The 24,055-nt window shown below is 38.5% G+C and overlaps 1 protein-coding gene across 7 annotated transcripts in view; it reads left to right on the plus strand.

The window, feature by feature from the left end:
- The window catches only part of TNIK (TRAF2 and NCK interacting kinase), a 415,592-nt gene that overhangs the window by 213,074 nt on the left and 178,463 nt on the right, over positions 1 to 24,055 (plus strand). For all 7 annotated transcript variants that reach the window (XM_066241478.1, XM_066241483.1, XM_066241479.1 and 4 more), the window contains exon 3: positions 17,995 to 18,051. In XM_066241478.1, coding sequence (XP_066097575.1) covers positions 17,995 to 18,051 — 57 coding nt within the window. The remainder of the gene's footprint in view (positions 1 to 17,994; positions 18,052 to 24,055) is intronic.

The raw sequence follows: 24,055 nt of genomic DNA on the forward strand, positions 1-24,055 counted from the left end.
GGGTGATGGGTATGCAACAGAATTGAATGACAAGATAACCTGGACATGTTTTCTTTGAATATATGTACCCTGATTTATTGATGTCACCCCATTAAAATAAAAATTTATTTATAAAAAAAAGGAAACACTGTGCAAAGATACATTTTAACAAAATTTTATAAACTTTTGCAGTGAAAGTAATAACCAGAATACTAAAAATAAAACTGTTACTTTCACTTGTATTTTAAGTCAGATTTATAGCTTTCTTTCATTTATAACTTGGCCCTAGATGGAAAGCAAAATCACCATCTTATTATATCTTATTCAAAGGTGGGAAGAAGAAGATTCCAAATGAAATGCTTTTGCATGAAAAGATCACAGGAAATGGCAGCAAAGGTCTGGATTAAAAACTTGGTCTTTAGATGGCCAATAGGCGTATCAAAAAATGCTCAACATCTAATCAATAGCAAGACACGGGAAGCTCTTCTTGATTGATTGTCTACTGTCCAACCTGATTTTCTGCTGTTTTCCATGCACGCTGTCATGTGACAGCCATACACAGATTCTGGCCCTTCCTCATATATTGACCAGTACCTTTATGCTCATTGCCTTAAATGTCCTTTTCTGTCTTTCTCCTGATCTAGTCCCTTGTATATTTAGGACTGAACTAAAATCCTACCTTTGCTTCCATTCCTGTTTGGCCCAGTCTCAGTTGGCTACTGTAGGTCCAATTCTGTGTAATGTTTGGGCATTTTGCAAACAGTTTCTGAAAACCCAAGTCTTAAATGAGAGAAACTACTGCTAGAAAGACTAAAGTTGCACGTGAACTCCTGAAAGCCTTAAGAAATATATTTTTATTTATTAAAATGAAGCAATAAAGAAAATTCAGTAAGTGAAATGAACATTGATGCTACATATCTTACATAATTTAGTAGCGAAAATGCTACATATTACAGATAATGGATATTTTAGACAAGTCATGTAAACTTCTTGTGCCTTAGTTTCCTTGTCTGTAAATGAGGATAATAATAATAACATAGTTTGTTGTGATGAATTAATATATACAAAATGCTTCAAAAAGTATCTGACATAGTAAACACTAAGTAGGTATTAGCTATTAAATAATAATTTCACTTACCAGCTATGACTGCTCCACACTGTTTATTATTTCCAGACCGTCTGTTTTTACTGAGGTGATTAGGATTGTCTTGTTTTGAAGTTTGAATATGAAGACACATTTTCTTTAACCTGATTTTCTACCCAGGTGTTCAGTGGGAGGTTCTAATTTATTACTCATCATTGTTGAGTCACCTTAGTTCCCACTGGTGTCTCAAAGATGTACCTCTTTATTTGACTTGGGAAGAATTTTGGGGTGATGTTTACTTAAGCAAGTTCCACCTAGTCTGCATTTCTCAACTCTACTCCCCAGAGCACAGGGCTGGCTCTGTGCCCACTCTCCAGTATATGGCAGAACAGCGGAACCATCCGACCTGGCTCCATTAACCTCTGCTGCAACTTCTCCCTCCCTGCCCACCCCTCTCTGTCTCTCTCTGTCCTACACATGCAACTCTCTGCCCTCTCCCGGAGGTCCCACGGTCCAGTGTTCCTTGCCTCTGCTTCCGTCACGTTCTCAAGGCTGGCCTACACAATCATCAGTTCAGGCTCCTATGCTACTCTCCTCCTCCAGTTCTCTTTTTCTTACTATTTTCAACAGGACTCGATGTCCATTTACTTATATTAAAATAGTTACACTATTAAAAGCAGTATTATGAAGGAAAACTATGACAAAAAGTTTCATGAGGGCAAAATATAGCATTTTATTCATATTTGTATTGAGTTGGCAGCATTCAAAGGAAAGTTATCAGAAGCAAATGAGATGATCTATAGGAAATAAATGTATAAACTGTACAAATCACTACACAGATTTTTAAAATCTCATCTCATCTTCTCCTCTTCCATTATTGAGTGTTGTAACACCATCATACTAAAATTATGAGGATCTAATTTTATTTCTGTAAAAGTGTCTTAAAAAGATGTCCCAACCTTCCTGGGTGACTCTGACCCTTTGATTACCTTCATAAATCAATAAGAAAGTTATAAATATTAAATTATGATATTAATCTAAAGTTTCTCTTATTTTTAATATGAAAAGGTGACCACTGTTTTAGAGACATTGTATATTTCATGTGTCGCTTTTCTCCCCAGCCTCTTTCTGAGGTTGTGTTATAAAGGTGTTGATACCTCTCCACAATAATTTTTGTTTACCAGATCATTTAGGTCACTCTCACAGGATTCGATAACATCTTAACTTCAGTTTAGGTGGTGGAGTTTGTATTAACTCCCTCTTGGCTTAAGTGCAGTGTTAAGAACAGAGTCTTTGGTTTAAGGACCCAAATCCCTACACAGCTGTGTCTTTTATACGCAATGGTGGTACAAGTTAAACAGATTTGAAATACTGTGTCCTTCTATTTCAACGTCCTTTTCCAATCATTGCTTTATTACTGTATTTCTTAAGAGTATCTGAGAATATTGACAATCCTGAAAGAAATTGTTCATAAGTAATTATTGGTATATTTAAATGCAAAATAGTTAGGAAGCTTACACAAATTTTTCTAAGTAGCTGCCTTTCTCCCTTTTCATAATCTCATAGTAATTTCTGGTCTTTTATTGAAATCTAGACAAGCTCCTATAATGTGGAGAAAACCCAGTAAGTTGTTATTATCTTGTTGCTATAGAATGAATTTTTCTAGTAAGTGAAGTATATCATATATGGGTGTGTCAATTAAATTAATTAAATACAAACATAGTATTCATTTCCATATGACCATTAGATTACATTTCAAGTTGAAAAAGTGTGATATTTTTCTAAATAGTATATTCACTTAAAGTAAATTGGAATACAGGAAGTCCCTTTTTTGCTATCATTTACTAAAGGCTTTAAGAAAACTTTTTTCTTTTTTCTCAGAATAAGTGAGTATATTTGAGAATGTATTAGAATGTTGATTATTTGAGTGAAAGATTATCTTTCTTAAGCACTAAGCACAGTTAAAATTGTATCATGGCTTTAAAAAAAAGCATCTTTACAATCTTAGTCCTCTTCCTTCCCCCCCCCCCCTTCTGCAGTAGGATTGTTCTCCAAGGACCTTGTAAAGTAAATTAGGGAAGAATATTCTGTATCTAATAAAAACGATCCTCTCTCAATGAAATAAAGTAGATTATTTTCTTGCTACTTTTCTTTAAGTAATTATTGTATTTCATAAGAACAACAAACATTAAAGATTTTCTTTTTAGTACTTTCTAACTCTTCCCCAAAATAAGATGCCATGACTTGATGTCAGAAAATGGAACAAATGGGAAAATAGCTTACATTTTTATGTATTGTTTTAAAGAGTAAAATCTATTAAAATGAAATTAAACTAGTGAAATAACTATTAATGATTTTAATAATTATGATTAGTATAACTCAGACTCCTTGGAGATGGACAAAATGCTTCACATATAATAGGTGCTTAGTAAATAGTCTATGAATTTAAGTTTTAATCAACACTGCTGCCATGTTGTTCAACTCCAGGAAACGTCATTTGTATAGAAAAGACTAGGAATGGTGCTTGCTGGACTTGTGTAAATCTGTGGCTTGTGACTAGGGTAAGAAGGATTTCATAACTTATTATAATTATTCTCATTTTATGTGAAGTTAGTAGACTATCTTTATAAGACCTTTCTTTGTAAAAACTTGCCCATATTCTAACTTGCACTGAAATCCATTTTAATTAATAGTAACAAAGCCTTTTCAGAAAGCTTTCATTAACTGTCATTTTGCTTAATAGTGAAATATCATACTGATTGTAATTATGATATACTATGAGCCTCTGAACAGAAACTGTCATGGTTTGACAACTCTCTTGGAAGTTACCATGAACAGCACCATTGAAATGTTTACTCAATAAGGTGAGTCGAAAGAACTCATTCTACCTGTCCTATAAGGGTCAACAGGTATAACAAGTATTTCTAGTTCTCTTATTTATAAAATATATGACAAGTTAAAGAGATTTGCCTAAGGCCTTACTGAATAAATGAAACAGGTCAAATTCTGAATAAAATATATATATATTTTACTGTATTTACTATCTTCCAAAGATTTCTCATGGCTTCAAAATTTGTTTTCTAAAATGTATTTTTTGCAAAAGGATTTAAAAAGAATTAAAAATATAAAATCAGAAATAAAATATTTTTAAAAGTATAAACCAAGCTTTAAAAGCATAATATATACTTCTTACGTATTTTTTAATAATCATATATATATTGATATAAACTATTGAATATCCATCAATGATTAATAAATTAAGGCATTCTGTTACTGGCATTAAATTACAATCACTGAATGGTTAATTAAATCTAAGACAGGTTTTCTGGTTAGGAGCTCCTGAGATCTCATATAGTATATTTAAAAATTAAAAACACTCATTTTAGTTATTTGCTTAAATGAGCACCATTTTGATTTTTTTAGCATCCCTTATGAAGACAGAAACCACCAATGAAATAAATCATTAATTTTGCAAAGGCAAAATTGCTGAACTAAATGCCAAAAACATGCAGATTGATACTGATAGTCTGGATAGTAGGCAAGTACCTAGGGCCCAACCTAATACAAATCAGGTCCTGCACTAGGTTTAAATTAGATTGATATTGAGTCTGTGGCCATAGGCCAATATGATTCCACAGCTGAAAATTAAGAAGATGAAGGAAAGGCGGTTCTTCATTGGTTTCTATGGGTGCCTTTAGCTGATTGAGGTCTGAAAGGTTTAGGTTATCAGAAAGCACCATTATGAATTTAAGTTCAGAAAGCACCGCATCATCCTTAACTGCTACCTGTAAGGTTGATCTGTTGGCTGTTGTTAGCAGCAGCCATTTGGTACTCTGAATTATATAACTTGTCAGTCCGTGTGGCTAATAACTAAATAAAACATAGTTTCTAATCACTATGCTGTACACCTGAAACTAATATAAAATAATATTGAATGTCAGGTGTAAAAAAATAATCAAAATAATGGCCTAAACACAGTTATAAATAATTACACAAATAAATCTTCCTAGCTAAAATATACTCTGATTGCCAGGCACTTAAATTTATAGCTCTGTTCTTTACCTTTTAAGATTTAGAGAGAGTTTTAAATAGGATTAAAAAAATAGATTATGCATTCTTGCTTGGTTCACTTATATACAAGGCCAATCTGAAAGGAAAATATGACCTGCAAAAATATTTGCTTCTCTGAGCCCCAATTTTCTCATTGGATGACAGTATTTGTTCTATCAGAATTGTTATGCTTTCAAATAAGAGATGCTGTGATTTTTACAGAAGAGACAGAGGAACCTTAAAAAGTGTTTCCGCACAGTGGGTGGGAGCTCATTCTCACAGCACATACTGACTGAGTACAGGCACTGCTCTGCTCCTACAGATAGAGGACTGAACAGGCCAACAGGAGTGCCTGCCCGCCCGCAGGACACCTCTGTTCTGGAGCAAGAGACGTCTCGTGTACACGATAAATCATCAATCTGTAATGATGATATAGTCAGGGGAGGAGGAGAGCGAGAGTTAGGTTGGGGTTGAAATTTTAGATAAGGAGGGCCAGGAAAAGATTCCTGGAGAAAGTGAATTTTGAGTCAAGATGTAAAGGAAGCAAGGGAGCAAGCAGAGCAGAAGAAAGATAAGTAGAAGCGCATGTTGGAGGAAAAAGAGAGAGCTGGAGTGTGGGGAGTGGTGCGGAGTGGCTAGCAGGAGACGGGACTGGAATAGAAGCTCATAGTAACACAAGATCAATGTCATCATCATCAACCCTGCCACTGTACCAAGGAGATACACACACACACACACACACACACACACACACACATATATACACACAGACACACACACATATATATACAAACACATACATATATATATACAGATATAGATATCTAGATATAGATATCCATATAGACATATAGAGATTTAATCCTTATTATTTTATACCTGTGTTACAGATAAGGATACTGTAGATCAAAAGTAACTCTAGACACAGGACGCCACACAATGGCATCTCCCATCTCCCCCAACGCCTTTTCTGAACTTCCACACTCCCTATGACGGCCTGGAAGCTCAGCTGAGATGGATGAGTCTGTCCTAGACAAGGACAAATCCCTGCTTGAGAAGATTGTCAGAAGTCAGCAAGGTGCTCTCCTTGACCTTCTCACAGTGCCTCCAAGCTGGAGGCAGGAATATGTAGTGGGAGTGAAGAATTTCACTGGAATCAGGGAAACCTCACTCTCCTTGAGAGAAAGCTACCTGGCAGGTCACAGTAGGCATGCAGCTAAATTTAGATGCCAGTCAGTGCCTTTGCTAACTAGACAGCTACCCACCAGTCTGTCCTGTCCAGAGCTCCAGTATGTCATACTTACTTAAAAGAGCTCTTATTTTTTTCTCATGGTGTCATCATATTTCTCCCACTTCCCCTCCCCCAAGATTTCAGACAGAAGTGTTCTCAGCATTATTGTTGGGGGTGGGGCAGAGGTTACAGGTTTCTAAGAGGCACAGGAGTATTTACTCCCAACCGCCAGCTGCCCAGGGTTGGATATGTTGCTAACAAATTGCTGTATTCCATTATGGTCACCACTTTAAAAGATGGTGAACATGTGAGAGCTGTCCTGCACTTATAAAATGGTTTTCAGTTTTCCAATGTCCCCTTTGTCCTCTCGCTCTCCTACCCAAAGAGGGGTTTGCTGGCCTTCACTGGGAAAGCACAGTTGCTGATGCCGTCTGCTGACACAGAGGGGCGCTGTTGAGGGGAGAGTCTCAGCCTTTGTGGAGACCTGGGTCTCCTGCAACTGCTAATGGAACTCTTACTGTGCCGTCATCCTTCGTCTCAGACACTAGGAGGAGCCATATTTGGATGCTATTTCTGACCACCTTCAAGAAACGGGTTTTTAAATCCTCAAGGACTGAAAAGGCATTGAATGGTTCACACTAATATAATGTTGCTCATCATATTTTTTCAAAAAATAATTACATTTTGTTTTCCTTAATTCTTGGAAACAAATCACATATAGCAATAGCAAGATTTCTATATCCCTTCATTTGAAGAACTTACATTGGATAAAGGGAAACACTTTTATTATATAATTGACTTTTATATTTAAGTATAAAGTTTTTATCATGATTTATATTTTAATTAAACAAAATAATGTATTTCTGAATAGAGCTGCCAATAGTTAAAAACTAAAACTAAAAACTGAGAAGAGGGAAAGAACACACACATATACATACACAATGAAGTATTGTGGAGAAAACCTAAAAATGGCTGAGAAATGAAAATAAGATCTCTTTTCAAAAATTAATGTAATTAGCAAAGATAATAGCTTATGTCAGATATCATAAACCAAAAACGAACCCCAGTACTTCCTCATCATTCTTTTCTTTTAATTTAAAGAGTGGTGCATAATTAAGAAATAGTGAAGATTTTGGAATTGGCCTTTACACATACAAAAGCCAGGTGGAAAACGGTGTCATGGGCTTTGGTTCTACCTGTGTTCTAAAAGGCCATGGGTGTTGGGATTTGAAAAATGGTGCTACGCAAAGGAAGAATGGAGTCTTCTCCGTCTCCCTCACACCCCTCATGGGAAGTCCCTAAGGACAAGAACTTATCTTTTCATCTGTGTAACCTCAGTTCCTGTGAGGGATATGACATTTGATAGAATCCAAAATGTCAAATTCTTTTAAAATAGGGTTTGTCAGTCTTGCCCCCATCGATATTTTGGTCCAGTAACTCTGTTGGGGGAGGGGAATGTCCTGTGCATTTTAGATGGTTTGGTAGTGTCTCTGGCCTCTACCCACTGGACATCAGTAGCAGCAGTTGTGACATTCAACAAACTTCTCCAAACATCCCCAAATGTCTTCTGGGGGCTGGGCCAAAACTCTCCTTTTAGGGATGTGAGGTTGAGTTTAATTGCATTTTTAAGGGATAAAAATATATAATGGTTTAAGATTTCACCCCCCCAAATCTATATCTGTATCTATATCTATATCTGTATATACGCATATCTATTGCTCCACATACATCTTTATCTACTGCTCTATAATCTACACACATACACACACACACACACACACACACACACACACATATTCTTACAGAGTTCTTACAGAGGAAGCATTTAGTTGGAGTGCTCCTTGTAGCCCTTTTTCATGGGAATCATTATGACTCCAGTAAACTCACTAAATTTCATCTGTCACCTCTGCTCCTGCTCAGATACCAGGAAAGCCTATTGAAATTGATTTTTGTGTCAGTAACAGAGCAGGGATTCAGTAAGAACATGAAAGCTTCCCTTTCATTACTAGTCCTTTTTCCCTCCTTATTGCTTTAGATTTAGTGGGCCCTAATTATATTCCGGAGCTTCTCCTGCTGACATTTTCTTTTGTTTTAATTAACACTTCTGGAGGTTTGAGGACACTGTGGGAAAGGGTTTTATTCATCAACAGCCCCAGTTAAGAGTCAGATGGGCTCCTATTTGTGTTCCTACCACCCCAAAAATGATAGCTGGGAACACTATGGTCCTTTCCCTTTGTTTTTCTCACGACACCCATGTGGTCCTTTCTTTTCACACACGGCTCAGAGCTTCGAGACCTGCTTTTGTTGCTGCCACAGACATTCAGTTATTAAGTGACCCGTACTGCACTGTGGGCAGACTGGCTTCCTTTCATTATTATGGTTTATTTCTGTGTGCACCCCACCCCACCCCCGTGCCCATGGTGCTGCCTGGTGCAAAGCCAGCCCTGCCCACTCCCAACAGTGGTTGTAAATCTGCAGAGCAGGGGCCAGGGTCAGGCTGTAACTGACAAACCCATGCAAGCCCTGGAGAGAAGACCTAATATGTCTTTTTAATCTGCAGCTGGGAGGTTGGATGGAGTGAGCACAGGGTCTGCTAGAAGTCCTGAGGGGAATTCACAGTTGCCTCATAAAATAGGCCTTAGAGAGGGAGCTATTGATCCAAAGTCTAGAAAAATGTGCTGCCCTTCCCCAATAGTAGCTGCTTTGTCCTGCCTTGGGTTGGTATCTCTCAGAAAGAGGGGAGGCAGAGATGGAGGACCTGTAGCAGGACAGCGCCGGGGCCTTGCGTGGCCCGTGGCGTATCTTTCTCTCCCTGCACTCGTGCTCAGGTACACTGTGAAGTTCTGAAATGCAGAATAGTAATGTCTGCCCAGTGTCTGGGCTCCCTCCCGTGCACCCGTGTCCGGTAACACTGGGAACAAACAAGAACCAAAGCCTCCTTCAGGAAAACAACCAGACCGTGGGGCTTCTTCCTATAGTTATGAAACTAGGAGCCGTTCCTATAGCTCTTTTCTTCTAAGAGAAATGCCTCTGCCATTTTTAAGCAGGTATTTCCCCAAATGCTATCAAGCTTCTCCCAAGTTAAGCCCAGGATGGATTGCCGAGTCTTTCTGTTCACTGTGGCAGAGGCAACTTATAAGGTCCACTAGGCCTAGAAGCTTTATGTTTCCCAGTGTGATTTAGTACCTACTCTTTGCAAGATGCTGTTCTAGACAATGTCAGAGGATTACACAGACATAAAACACACTCCCTGGCTTTGAGGAGCTTTTGGTTCTAGTGTTCAGAAGCCGTGTGCCTGGTGGACTAACGGTCCTAAGTCACCAGTAACTAAAGAAACTCAGGAAGAGAGATCTTAGAGCTGGTACAGTTCATGCAGGCCAGAGATGTTCAGCCTTTTTCATCTCATGGTGTAATCAGAAGTATGACCCACAGGTCTAGCTGCCTGTTACAGTGAAAACCAATTACATGACATAGTTTTTTTAATCTGTGCTAATGAGAAGGAAAGAGGTTTATGCAAGTGCTGGCCACCTCAAAAGATGGGAGAACTCCTGTCCTCAAAACTTGTCTTTCTCTTTGGGTGCAGGTACAGGTTTTGAGAGGAGGGAGAAGGAGAAGGAATAATCAAAAATATAACAAAAGAATCAAACGGGGGGTCAAGAGTTCTTTGCTTCCCTCCCGCAGCCCCAGGGGCGAGGGGCACAGGAGCCCAAGTGCCCGCCAGTTCAGTGTGCTCAGATAACGGTGTGAAGTCAGCACTTTCGGAGCTGGCATAACTGGAGCTAGCCAGTAACTTACAATAAACCCTAGTGGTTTTGTTCTTTGTAGCAGGTTTCCACATATTCTCAGTCAGGCTGTCTTCTTGGCCTTGAGCGAGAATGAGAACTGCGTGCCTCAGTGTGGTGGGAGCACGGAGAAGCAAGGCCAATGTGCATGTCGATCCCATTTATGCTTATTCTTCTTGCTTGGATATTCACCCCTGATGTGTGTCAGCCAGAGGGGAACACGTCTTTTCACTGTGATGAGACCTGGGCCAGAGATGAAAGCACAGGATTGATTATATACTTTTGGTTTGTTACAGAATACATAACTGATCACGAAACTGGTGGTATTGAATCATAAGAGCAATAAACTGGATTTAACATTTTATAGAAATTCTTTTATAAGCTTTGTTGTACATTCTTATTTAGCTCTTTTATGGCTAGTCAGATGAAGGTAAATATATAAATCAGTAATATAGCATATTTATTTCTGGTTACAATGGCATACATAAACTGATTACTAAAATTCTACAACAAACCAAAAATATATATCTTTTGCCAATCTGACAAATAAAATAGGTTTGATTTTGATTCATTCACATTGGACAACTATTGCTGTGTTGGCTATTATAATTTTTTTTTATTTGACAATCTCAGGGAAAAGAGGTCAGTACCCCTAACTAAATACTCAGGTATTGCATGTTCTAAAAATTCTTGTGGCACACCATGGGCAGTGACACACTGGATGAAAATCACTGATACAGGCTATTAAAAATTATAAGAGCATACGTTCTTACATTTAACCCTATGGAATGCATCCAGAACAGCATTGTATTTTAAGGGAATTATTGACTTCTCTACCCATGTGTTCTCAAACACTTGTGCCTGCAGTACTGAAATCTCACCCTGCCTCTCCAGTAAAAAACAAAATAATCATTGGGAAGCAAGATAAGGTTGTTTTACTTTTTAGAAATAAAGAACGTTTAATTAATGGACGTTTTAATGCCAAAGACAAACAAACAAACAAACAACAGCTAAGCCTACCTAAATTGAATACTTTTGGCTTCTGAAAAAATTCACCATATATACTGAACTTTTATCCTTTTACTGAAGTTTGGTATAAATTTCATCCTGGACTGGTGTCGAGGAGCAGGGGTTTTAAATGCCATCTAAGTCTCCAGGTGCCACCCTGACTCAGACAAAGAGGGCTGCAGTGCCGGGGGGGGGGGTGCTGAGGAGTTGGCTGATGTACTGTGCGACCTCCATCCTCTGAGCCCTAACATCTAAGGGGTTTAGTCCTTCCAGAATTTAATGTACAAAAACCCACGAATGATTGTGGTTGTCCTGTGGCATAAATAAAACAAGCAGTAGTAAGATGCTCAGTTTTGTGCTCATTTTGGGGGGTTGAGAGGGAAGGTTACTGGGAAATGTGTTCCTGGCTTCAGGAATGGCCAAGAAATGGTTCTGCTACTTTCCTGAGGTTCTTGTCACCCCACAGCCTGTCTGCCTCGTCACTGCTGTCACTTCATCTGCGTGTGCCTTTCCTGGGTACAGCAATCAGGCTCCCTGCCATGGAATCTGCATACATTAACTATTGTCTGCTAAAACTTGTGACTATTTGATTTTTCTCCCCGGTAATCATCCATTTTGATTTATAGACTAGAGACAAACTGGCAGCCATGAAGATGGAGGAATCTTAGTTTCTAACAAAGAAAAATGAGGCACAGTCTTGCCTTCCCCACCCTGCTTCTGTGAGCGTCTTTGGTTCTCATTGGGCCAGTCAGCACTGGACGATCTTGAAAACAATCCATTTTCTGCTCTCAGAGGTGCCAAGCGGAGGAATTGAAAGGGAGTGGTGTCGTGATGGAGAGCTGGAGACCTGTTACTTGGGAAATGCCCCGTACTGGTTTCTTGCTACGTCTTTGCCACAGTTTGGGAGCAGCGATGGCTGGGTCACAGCTCTGTCTACCTAGAGAGGAGGGTTTTTTAAAGCTACTGATGAATGGCACATGCAGGCCAAGGAAAAATGGGTTCTCATTTAACCTGGGAAAACCCTAGGAATAGACAGGTACTGTGCCAAGTATATTCTGTGAATATCCATGCTCATTGATTATAAGGATTTTTTGAGGTTTTTTTTTTTGTAAAGTTGTCTGGTCTACTTCTTTGCCTCAAGACAAGTTGTATCAGTGAGTAGCATTCCTGAAGATGTCCAAAGACGTATCTTAACTGTGCTCTAATCTTAACTATGAGTAGATGCCAGAGTTCACCTTCACTTGCATCGTTATAGTTTAGAGAAAAAGCTAAAACCTATTTCTAGTTTCTCTGATCTATGGAGAGGTAAGTTTCTCTGATCTATGGACTCTGTAGAGTTTAAAGGGACTTCATCCACTAAATCCATATTCCAACTTATTTTGGGTAAAATGATTGTAATTCATGCTTACCACCTCACCCCAAGTGCTGCTATACATTTGTGACTGGGTAGAAATGTGGGTGGGGGTGGGAGATGGGAGAAACTGATGTGGACATATGGATAGTGTGAACCAAGATCCTGAATGCAACCATCAAATCTCACTACTTCATTCACTCTGTTATCTAGCAAGCATATTTATTGAATCCCTGCTGTGTCAAGCATTATGGGAAGTGTGGAGTAAATAAATATATATATGACTCATTATGATTCATTCCCAAATCTTGTTGATTTGACCTCCTGAATATCTTTTCGACTCTATCTGCTACTCACCTTCTTTATAACTTCCCTCCTAGTCCAAGTTGCCATCATCTCTGAAAATAATTACTGAGTAGCATTATAATTGCTGTTTTTCAATCATCATTCCAGGTTTCCTCTATTTTCTGCCTTGCCAATAGGGTGATCTTTTCAGAATGCACACTTGAGGACTCCACACCCCTGCTTCAGACTTTGCAGTGGCTGCCCATTGGTCTGAGGCTAACGACAGACCTCTTTAAAGTTTCCTGCAAAGTCCTGAATGGACTTGCTAGACACTCTCTCTACTCTAGCCATACCGACCTGCTTTCAGTTATTCAAATGCTTTAGTAACTATACAACAGGACCTTTGAATGTGCTGTTCTTTTTATCTGGGGCATACTTCCCAATGCTTGACCTAGTTTATTCTATTCATGTTTTAGGTCAGAGCTTTTCTTAAAACTTTTATCCCAGATCCAGTAGGAAATGTATTATTTCCCATTAATATCAAGAATACCTTACTACCCTGACCTGTGGTGGCTCAGTGGATAAAGCATCAACCTGGAACCCTGAGGTGGCCGGTTCGAAACCCTGGGCTTGCCTGGTCAAGGCACATATGGGAGTTGATGCTTCCTGCTCCTCCCCCTCCCTTCTCTCTCTCTCTCTCTCTCTCTTGCTCCTGTCAAAAATGAATAAAGTCTTAAAAAATTAAAAATTAAAAAATAAAAATATCATACTAATAGATAAGTAGGTAGATAAATATATTTCCGAGGACAGAGATTTTCTTGTAGGAGTCTCAGTATCAATGCCCGTGAGAGTGAAGACAGATTCGGACATTGGAAGGAGTTGAATGCAGCTAGAAAACCAGGGAAACCTGGAAAAAGAGCTTTGGAGCGGGTGTGGCCCTTCAACGTTATTCCACTTTGATATAAGGGATGTAGGCTTTTATATTCCTGCATCAGCTAGTCATTGAATGCTTGCTGCCTCCAGGTAAAGGGCATTACTTTAGGCCAGGGATCCTCAAACTTTTTACACAGGGGGCCAGTTTACTGTCCCTCAGACCGTTGGAGGGCTGGACTATAAAAAAAAACTATGAACAAATCCCTATGCACACTGCACATATCTTATTTTAAAGTAAAAAAAACAAAACAGGAACAAATACAATATTTAAAATAAAGAATAAGTAAATTTAAATCAACAAACTGACCAGTATTTCAATGGGAACTATGCTCCTCTCACTGACCACCAATGAAAGAGGTGCCCCTTCCGGAAGTGTGGCAGGGCCAGATAAATGGCCTCAGGGGGCTGCATGCGGCCCGCAGGCTGGCCGTAGTTTGGGGACCCCTGCTTTAGGCAGAGAGCACGCCTCTGTGCCCAGCTGCTGTGTTTGGCTCAGGTCAATTCCTGGAGAGACTGAGAGAACCTTCCTCCTGAAGGAGGGGTCACAGAGGCACAGCGCAATGTACACCACAATTGTCTCTTGTGTCAGCTGAGTGCCCTGGCTTGGCATAGTAAATTCTGGAAACAGCTCCTCTAGGATTCTAGCTGATCTCTTTTCCTAGGCGAAGTTATAAGCCCTTACTGTTCCATAATGTCTAATGGTTGCAACTGATGCTTCATCATCTCCCTCCCCTGCTACCCGTTTTACTCCCCATCTTGCTTAGTACCTTTGCTGCTCTGTGGCAGACTCGGTGAGATGACCCAGACCCTCGTTCCAGAGAAGTCTGAGCTCAACATGACCTTTTCAGGCTTGGCTGCTGCTTTTGTTTATTGAACAACAACAAAAAACAATTGGATACATTATAAAAGACTTCTATCTTCTGCAGTCAGAGATTAGAAAAAACCGAGCACCAGACCCAGGAATTAATTATTAGCATAGAAGAAAAGGTTTAATCCCAAACTCCAGCCTGATTGGGAAGGAAGGAGATGCTGAAATTTGGGATGGAGACATCCCAGTTTTACGCACTTAAAAACTTAAAAGCCCTGCCCCCCTGAACCACTCTGAGGCTACAGAAGTGGTTCCCATCTTGTTCAAATACAGTTCACAGATCTCAGGATTTTACCTCACTTCCCTTATGATTTTTACATGTTGCCTTCAGTTGATCATTAACCACCCTTAGCTTTTCATTGTCTTTCTCTGGTACATCAGTGACTCTCAGCAAAAGCCAACTGATTCCATTTTTCAAAAACTACATTTCCTCTGGACCTCTTAAAAGTCTGAAATATTGGATTCACTAGTGTTCCCTGGCACGGGCATCTTACTCCTGTTCCCACTAGTGAACAGTTGACAATGACACTGCTGCCATATGCCAGGTGGCAATCTGTAAGCGACCTGCCACCAGTGATAAGGGTCCCACTGACAGCTACTCTGAGAGCCTGTTTCCTTGGAACATTCCTAGAACGTGCTAGCTGTCTAAGGTAGGGTTCTCCTGCAAATCTATCCTGATTTGGAAATTTGTATGTTAGGAATTTTACTGCGGCATGTTCTTAGGATCTACACCTGTGAAGAAAGTAGAACTGTGCAGAGGAAAGAGTTCAACTGCAATGCATTGCAATGGTCAAGAGCTGAGATGGCCTTTCAGAATTGTCCCACTTTAAGACAAAAGAGTTGGGCCTTTATATTTCAATCTTTGGATTCTTTTATCTTTAGGAGGGAGCATGACCTTGGACAGTACTCTTTTGGCTTAAGGGCACTTACTGTAGTAGAAAGGACCTTGGCTGTCAGCTCTAGGGTACTCCAGTACTAATTCTGGGTGGTATATTACAGCATCAATTATAGGTGGATGGGTGGATGGATAGATGGATAGATGTAACTGTAACACTTGGTTCATAAAACAGTAACTTCACTGCTACATGCTCTACATTGTGATATTTTTTTCTATTTCAGTTAATTTATTTTCATGGTTCTTGTGGTGCACAATTTGAAAATCACGATGTTGGATATGATCAGTGGTGTTAGTGTAGAATGCAGTGGAAACACAAACGTCGGGCCATCACTCGCAATTAAGAAATTGAAGAAATCTTCCTCAATTAAGACTAGATCTAATCTAAGCCAAGCACGAAGAGCTTAAACAGTACTGGAGTGTGAGCCCTTGGACTGGGGAAGGAGATGATGGTGGAGTGTCTGCATTTTCCACACCCTGTTTGCTCCTGGGCTCTGCTGGAAACACATGCATTTCAGTGACCTAGAAATGAAAGTAGTTTTTCTTCCAGGCTAGCCTTAGGCTAGAAGCTCTAAAGCCATCTTGCTGTTCCTTAGAAAATAAATAACATCAATAACAAAGCAGAGGCTTGAGTGGCTATTTCAGACAAAACCATTGTTTTTCTCTTGCATTCATTTTCAGGAGGAGGTAAAGAGGTAGAGTACTACATCCTTGAGTGATTTCTATTTCACCTGATGTTGAGTTATTCTGGCTGGAGCAGGAATCAGCACCGTTCTTCACCTCAGACGTGAGGCAGAAGAAAGGAGGAAGCGGGAAGAGCAGCTCCGCGTGTCGGGACCGGGCTGGTCTGTGCCGCCGGCTCCGAGTGACCCCGCGGCCTCTGCTCTCTGCAGCTTGATATGCTTTCTTCTTCTTTCCTTGTGGTTGGGCCTTTTATTCTTGAGAATATGATTAATAAAAAGCTTTGGGCCCTGCTGGAATTTTAGTTTTGTTTTTCTAGATTTAGCCTGTTATTTTTGTTATTATTGGTTATTTCAGTATAAGAAAATCTTATTAAGAAATGATGCACAACTGCAATCTGACAGAATTTTTTTTGGTCTAATTTCTGTGGGAAAAACTATGTAACTCTTTGTCTCCCTTTAAAGTCTCCCCCCACCCCTGAATTTAATTTTTAGTCCTTGGCTGAATATGTATTTTAGATTCAAACTGAGGTGGAGTCTAGGATTGTATTTTTCATTTCTCTCATAAGTGGAAGTAACTTAAAATAAGGAGTAATTAAATTTTTACTCTAAAATTCTTCTATAATAATCATATCCTGCTTTGTTGTCTTGCCCTCAAATAAAAATCTAAATTAACAAATCCTATGTGATATAAAGATGAATGTTTTGATGCTTAACTCAAGTTAAGTAAAACATAAAAAGAAAGTTTGTTTAAAAATTATTTTTGCACTGTAGTGATAAGAATCTCTGCTCAGGGTCTGGATGGCAGAAGCGGGACCAGGGAGCCAGTGCCCTGGGTTGAAGTCCTCACTGGTTGTGAGATGCAGCCTCCCCACTAAAGGAAGGGGATGGGATTAAGTGCCTGAAGGGCTCTTCCTGTGCAGTTTATTTGTGATTTTATGAAGTTGCTTTTCTCAACACTGTCTTAGCAGTGCCTGTGCCTCAGGTGTCCGGTGATCTTTAGGTCAGCTCTCTCCCGTCCAGACCCGCAGGTCTGCTTCAGTCTGGATCCTAATTTGGTCTGACATTCCCCAGTGCTGTCAGTGGCAGCGCAAGCCCGCCAGCCTCCTGTGCGCCCTTCCCACATCAAAGGCTGACAGCTCGGCAGCATTCCTGGTGCAGAGCACTGGGATGCCTTTGCCTGGACTGAGCTGAGTGCCAACTGTTCCACCGCCAGGATCTCGTTTAGCTGAAGCTGCCGTCCTGGAGGGACATTATTCAGTCATCTGTCAGGCCCACAGAGAACTGTGGTTTCAGCGTAGAAGTGGTTTTTAAATTGGAGAAGTAGGTTATTTGTCTTTTCCATTGTTACCATCAGTGACATCATAGCAGTTATAAAATGAAAACACAACAACCAATTGAGACTGTTATAAGATATTTTTAATCATCAAGGGAAACTGAAGTTTCTTCCCACAGTGAGTATTTTATGACAGAGGAAGTACTGACCTTCTCTCCAGGCAGGTCCAGCTCCTCTTCCACATAAATCCACCTCTCACACAAACCCTGATCTAACACTTGGGAGAACAAGTAGAACCAAATCATTCAACATTGCCTTTTTTATTTAACTTGACAACCATTGTGAAAAAGACAAAGTGATGGAGATGTTTTACAAAATAAATACTAAACAGAAATTGATCTTCAAAGCATTTGAGGTGTGTGTGTGTGTGTGTGTGTGTGTGTGTGTGTGTTTTCCCCATTGGCACTCTGGAACATTAATCTAGGTAATATTGTTCTTCACAGTTGGAACTGAATGATAATATTGCTCATCAGAACTAAGTTATTTTTTTTATTTTAATTTGTTTCATACAGGGTCGTCATGTCAAAACGGGCCAGCTTGCAGCCATTAAGGTTATGGATGTCACAGGGGTAATGTATCTTTATTTTTCTGTCTCAATAGCTATATATTTGTAAAAAGAAGTTAGTGATAGAAAAACCATTATTTGTCAGAAATAGAATTTTTTAAACATCTAAGATCTTTTCCTGCTTCCCATTTGTGCTTAGCATAAAAAAGAGGATTCAATAGCTGATCTAGAAGACTGTGGGTAAATCACTCTTTTAATTAAATTAGATACCTACATACTGCCTTACTGTAAAGAATAAATAATGTGTGCTGATAATTTACATCAACACAATGAAAGATATTTGCATATGAAGACAGAACAAGGATTTGAAGGTAAAAGAATAATACTGAGATTACACAGAAGAGATGGGTCTTAACATTTTCCCCAAAGGCCCACCTAACGGTGGACTAGACAAGAGTTTGACTAGCTCTAAAGTGCCAGTGGGATATTTAACATAACTGTTTTCCTCCCCCAAATATTATTGAACAAATAATCACTATAACCACAAATTCTTACTATTATTTAGAACAACACCGAAACAAAATTTCTGCCTGAATGATCAAAAGCAGTCTAAGGATTAGATTTTATTTGAAATACAGTCTATGCTTTCAGTCCTTTCTGCTGAGTCTATTGAAATATGTTAATGCCTTTTTCAAGAGTACAGAGTAAAAATCAGACTTGAAAGGGCTCACTGGACATCAAAAGCATGTTAATAATTTTCTATTGTCCTGGGGATTTTTCTAAGATGTCTGTCTACTGAACATAAAAGCTAAAAGACCAAAGTCTTCCATTTGGCCCAGAAGTGGATTATTTAATGTAAATAGACATAGAATGAGTTGGTCATACAAAGGTGTCAAGAACGAATATACAAATAAAAAAGGCACATGGTATGTCTACATGTCAGACTTCAATTTATATCTTTTCTGGCCCACTTTGTTACCTTTGCTAAGTGTGCTGTCCACATGATACTAATTTTACTCATTTTTATTTATACCACACATTGTACTGATTTCTTTATTATTTATCTGAATTCCTCTTTAAATTATATACATTTTTAACTAGTAAAAAAAAAACTGTTCCTTTATGTTTAAAGTAGTACTTCCTTTTATTTATCCTAAGTACAGTATTCAAATTTCAGAAGTTGTAAACCAATTCAAATACTTAATTCCAATTAGTTTCTTAATATTCCTGGCCTTCACCGAACAAGAAACTGCATGTAGATTGTATTAATTAAGTTTAAGTTCTGTCTCTTTGAAACAGAAAAGTCAAGATACAGAGGCTTATTTATGATGGAAAGGTCTTGTTCTATCACGTGAAAGGAATCTAGAGTCAACAGCAGCCCACGGATATAGGGCAGCAATGTGGTAGAGCAGAAGGGTGGTTTTATCTCTCTGCTCCGTTATTCTGATGCATGGCTTCCACACTTAAGGTCACGTTCATGGTTCAAGATGGTTGTTGACTTCCATTGATCCCATTCTTTGGCAGGCAAAAAGGGGCGGGGGGACAATACCTGAAGGGCACAGAAGAGAGCCCTTCCCAGTGAAGTATTTTCTACTGACATACAACAATCTATTTAGTTCTGCTTTCATTGGCTATACCTAGCTGCAGGGAAGCTGGGAAATGTAGTCCTTCATTCTACCAATGTGTGTAGTCAGAAATCTGGGTTCTACCAGCCATGAATGAAGGGAGAATGGATACTGGTATAGTCAGTTAGCAGAGTTTGACATGAAAATCAAGATCAGATACTATCAGTTTACATCGAAGCCTATTATAGATGTGTAAACCTTTTACAAAGCTCCCACTCTGACAAGTTAAAATTTTCTCTGTTATTCTGCTGAAGTCCTACAACTGTATTTCTCTTGGAGTGAATAGGATCTCCACATAGTGCAATGCACTTGGCAGTTTAAGGGCTAATGGTTGTGGTTGAAGTCAAGACAATTTGTGCTATAGAGTCCCATTGTGTGGTTTGTGGGACTACAGTTGAGTTCTGACATCAATCTCAGGGCACAAGTGTCCACAAAGTTGGATACTGATGTACAAAGTATGACTTGAGAGTCCTGCATATTACTTTTATAGTTTCTGGTTCTATTTGTGAGATTTTCACTGCTGGGTGAACCACTTCCTTTTATCAGACCACCTTGCTTGGGATCAAAACAGTTACACAGCTCTTTATCCCAGAGTTTGGGTTTTTTCAGTTTAGATAGTGTCAGCTTTTCTAACTGGGTTTCACAAAGCAATTAAGCCCTACATGAAAATGATTTGAGAGGTTATTTTCTCAGTTCTCCTAAGGATGGTACAAAGCTCCATTTTCAATGCATAGGAGAGTCGATCCATTTAATATAATGGATGCTTTGTAATATTTTGGCTAAATTCTCTTGGGGAACCCCAGTTGAAAGGGCTGGATAGTTTCCCTGATTTAGGCACATCACTGACCATTATGTAATGACTGATCCTTAACAAAGATAAACATGGATACCCATCAGGAAACATTTTTCTTATTCCCATGGTGTCTGATACAGCATCAAATGACTTTTCTGTCACTCCTGACACATCACAGTCAACACAAGAGTTTCTTTGGAAACACGTATAGTGTCCTCTGAAAACAATCTATTTCATTCTGCCATGTTGTCTTTTGCATATTATGGAATGTTGCTAAAGTTTTTTACCAATTATTATAATTGTGCTCATTATAGCTGCTCTGTTAAAAACAGATAAATTCTCAAAGGTCGTCTTTGTTAATTGTTTACAATGATTTACTGCAAAGTTACTATCATTTATTGTAATGAAATTGGTAAAGCCATAACCTTGAAACCAATTCTTTTTTTTTATTGTTTTATTTATTTGGGTTTTTTAAAATTTTTTTAAATTATAATTTTATTTTTTTAATGGGACGACATCAATAAATCAGGTTACATATATTCAAAGATCAACAAGTCCAGGTTATCTTGTCTTTCAATTATGTTGCATACCCATCACCCAAAGTCAGATTGTCCTCTGTCACCTTCTATCTAGTTTTCTTTGTGCCCCTCCCCCTCCCCCTTTCTCCCCTCCCCCTGTAACCACCACACTCTTATCAATGTCTCTTAGTTTCACTTTTATGTCCCACCTACGTATGGAATAATGCAGTTCCTGGTTTTTTCGATTTACTTATTTCACTTCGTATAATGTTATCAAGATCCCACCATTTTGCTGTAAATGATACGATGTCATCATTTCTTATGGCTGAGTAGTATTCCATAGTGTATATGTGCCACATCTTCTTTATCCAGTCATCTATTGACGGGCTTTCTGGTTGTTTCCATGTCCTGGCCACTGTGAACAATGCTGCAATAAACATGGGGCTGCATGTGTCTTTACGTATCAATGTTTCTGAGTTTTGGGGATATATACCCAATAGAGGGATTGCTGGGTCATAAGGTAGTTGTATTTTCAGTTTTTTGAGGAACCACCATACTTTCTTCCATAATGGTTGTACTACTTTACATTCCCACCAACAGTGTATGAGGGTTCCTTTTTCTCCACAGCCTCTCCAACATTTGCTATTACCTGTCTTGTTAATCATAGCTAATCTACCAGGTGTGAGGTGGTATCTCATTGCAGTTTTGATTTGCATTTCTCTAATAACTAAAGAAGATGAGCATCTTTTCATATATCTGTTGGCCATTTGTACTTCCTCCTGGGAGAAGTGTCTGTTCATGTCCTTTTCCCATTTTTTTATTGGATTCTTTGTTTGTGTGTTGTTGAGTTTTATGAGTTCTTTGTATATTTTGGATGTTAGGCCCTTATCTGAGCTGTTGTTTGAAAATATCATTTCCCATTTAGTTGGCTGTCTGTTTATTTTGTTATCAGTTTCTCTTGCTGAGCAAAAACTTCTTAGTCTGATGTAGTCCCATTCATTAATTTTTGCCTTCACTTCTCTTGCCATTGGAGTCAAATTCATAAAATGCTCTTTAAAACCCAGGTCCATGAGTTTAGTACCTATGTCTTTTTCTATGTACTTTATTGTTTCAGGTCTTATGTTTAGATCTTTGATCCATTTTGAGTTAATTTTAGTACAGGGGGACAAACTGTAGTCCAGTTTCATTCTTTTGCATGTGGCTTTCCAGTTTTCCCAGCACCATTTATTGAAGAGGCTTTCTTTTCTCCATTGTATGTTCTTGGCCCCTTTATCAAAAATTATTTGACTATATATATGTGGTTTTATTTCTGGACTTTCTATTCTGTTCCATTGGTCTGAGTGTCTATTTTTCTGCCAATACCATGCTGTTTTGATTATCGTGGCCCTATAATATAGTTTGAAGTCAGGTATTGTAATGCCCCCAGCTTCATTCTTTTTCTTTAGGATTGCTTTGGCTATTCGGGGTTTTTATAGTTCCATATAAATCTAATGATTTTTTGCTCTATTTCTTTAAAAAATGTCATTGGAATTTGATGGGAATTGCATTAAATTTGTATATTGCTTTGGGTAATATGGCCATCTTGATTATATTTATTCTTCCTAACCAAGAACAAGGAATATTCTTCCATCTCATTATATCTTTCTAGATTTCTTTTAACAATGATTTATAGTTTTCATTATATGTCCTTTACATTCGTTGTTATGTTTATTCCTAAGTATTTTATTTTTTTTGTTGCAATTGTGAAGGGGATTATTCTTTTGAGTTCGTTCTCAGTTGTTTCATTGTTGGCATATAGAAAGGCTATTGACTTCTGTATGTTAATTTTGTATCCTGCGACCTTACTGTATTGGCTTATTGTTTCTAGTAGTCTTTTTGTGGATTCTTTGGGGTTTTCGATGTATAGGATCATATCATCTGCAAAAAGTGATACCTTTACTTCTTCTTTTCCGATATGGATGCCTTTTATTTCTTTGTCTTGTCTGATTGCTCTGGCTAGAACCTCTAGTACCACATTAAATAAGAGTGGAGAGAGTGGACAACCCTGTCTTGTTCCTGATTTAAGGGGGAAAGCCTTCAGTTTAGTGCCATTTCATATGATGTTAGCTGATGGTTTATCATATATGGCCTTTATCATGTTGAGATATTTTCCTTCTATACCCATTTTGTTGAGAGTCTTAAACATAAAATTGTGTTGTATTTTATCGAAAGCCTTTTCTGCGTCTATTGATAAGATCATGTGGTTTTTGTTGCTTCTTCTTGACTCACTCTAGGAAGGTTGTATTGTTCTAGGAATTTATCCATTTCTTCTAGATTGTTGAATTTAGTGGCATAAAGTTTTTCATAGTATTCTACAGTAATTCTTTGTATATCTACGGTGTCCGTGGTGATTTCTCCTCTTTCATTTTGGATTTTGTTTATATGAGTTCTTTCTCTTTTTTCCTTGGTAAGTCTTGCCAAGGGTTTGTCAATTTTGTTGATCTTTTCAAAGAACCAGCTCTTTGTTCTATTAATTTTTTCTATAGTTTTACTGTTCTCTATTTCATTTATTTCTGCTCTGATTTTTATTATCTCCTTTCTTCGGCTGGTTTTGGGTTGTCTTCGTTCTTCTTTTTCTAGTTCCTTAAGGTGTGAAGTTAAGTGGTTCACTTGGGCTCTCTCTTGTTTGTTCATATATGCCTGAAGTGATATGAACTTCCCTCTTATCACATCACTGCTTTTGCTGCATCCTATAGATTCTGATATGTCGTATTGTCATTTTCATTAGTCTGTATATATCTTTTGATCTCTGCACTTATTTCTTCTTTGACCCATTCATTTTTTAAAAGTATGTTGTTTAGTTTCCACATTTTTGTGGGATTTTTTTCCTCCTTTTTGCAGTTGAATTCTAGTTTCAAGGCTTTATGATCAGAAAATATGCTTGGTACAACTTCGATTTTTCTGAATTTGCTGATGTTGTTTTTGTGGCCCAACATATGGTCAATTCTTGAGAATGATCCATGTACACTGGAGAAAAATGTATACTCAGTCACTTTGGGATGAAATGTCCTGTAGATGTCTATTATAACCAGGTGCTCTATTGTTTTGTTTAAGGCCACTATATCTTTGTTGATTCTCTGTTTGGATGACTGA

Source organism: Saccopteryx bilineata, chromosome 8 (assembly GCF_036850765.1).
Source record: "Saccopteryx bilineata isolate mSacBil1 chromosome 8, mSacBil1_pri_phased_curated, whole genome shotgun sequence".
NCBI lineage: Eukaryota > Metazoa > Chordata > Mammalia > Chiroptera > Emballonuridae > Saccopteryx > Saccopteryx bilineata.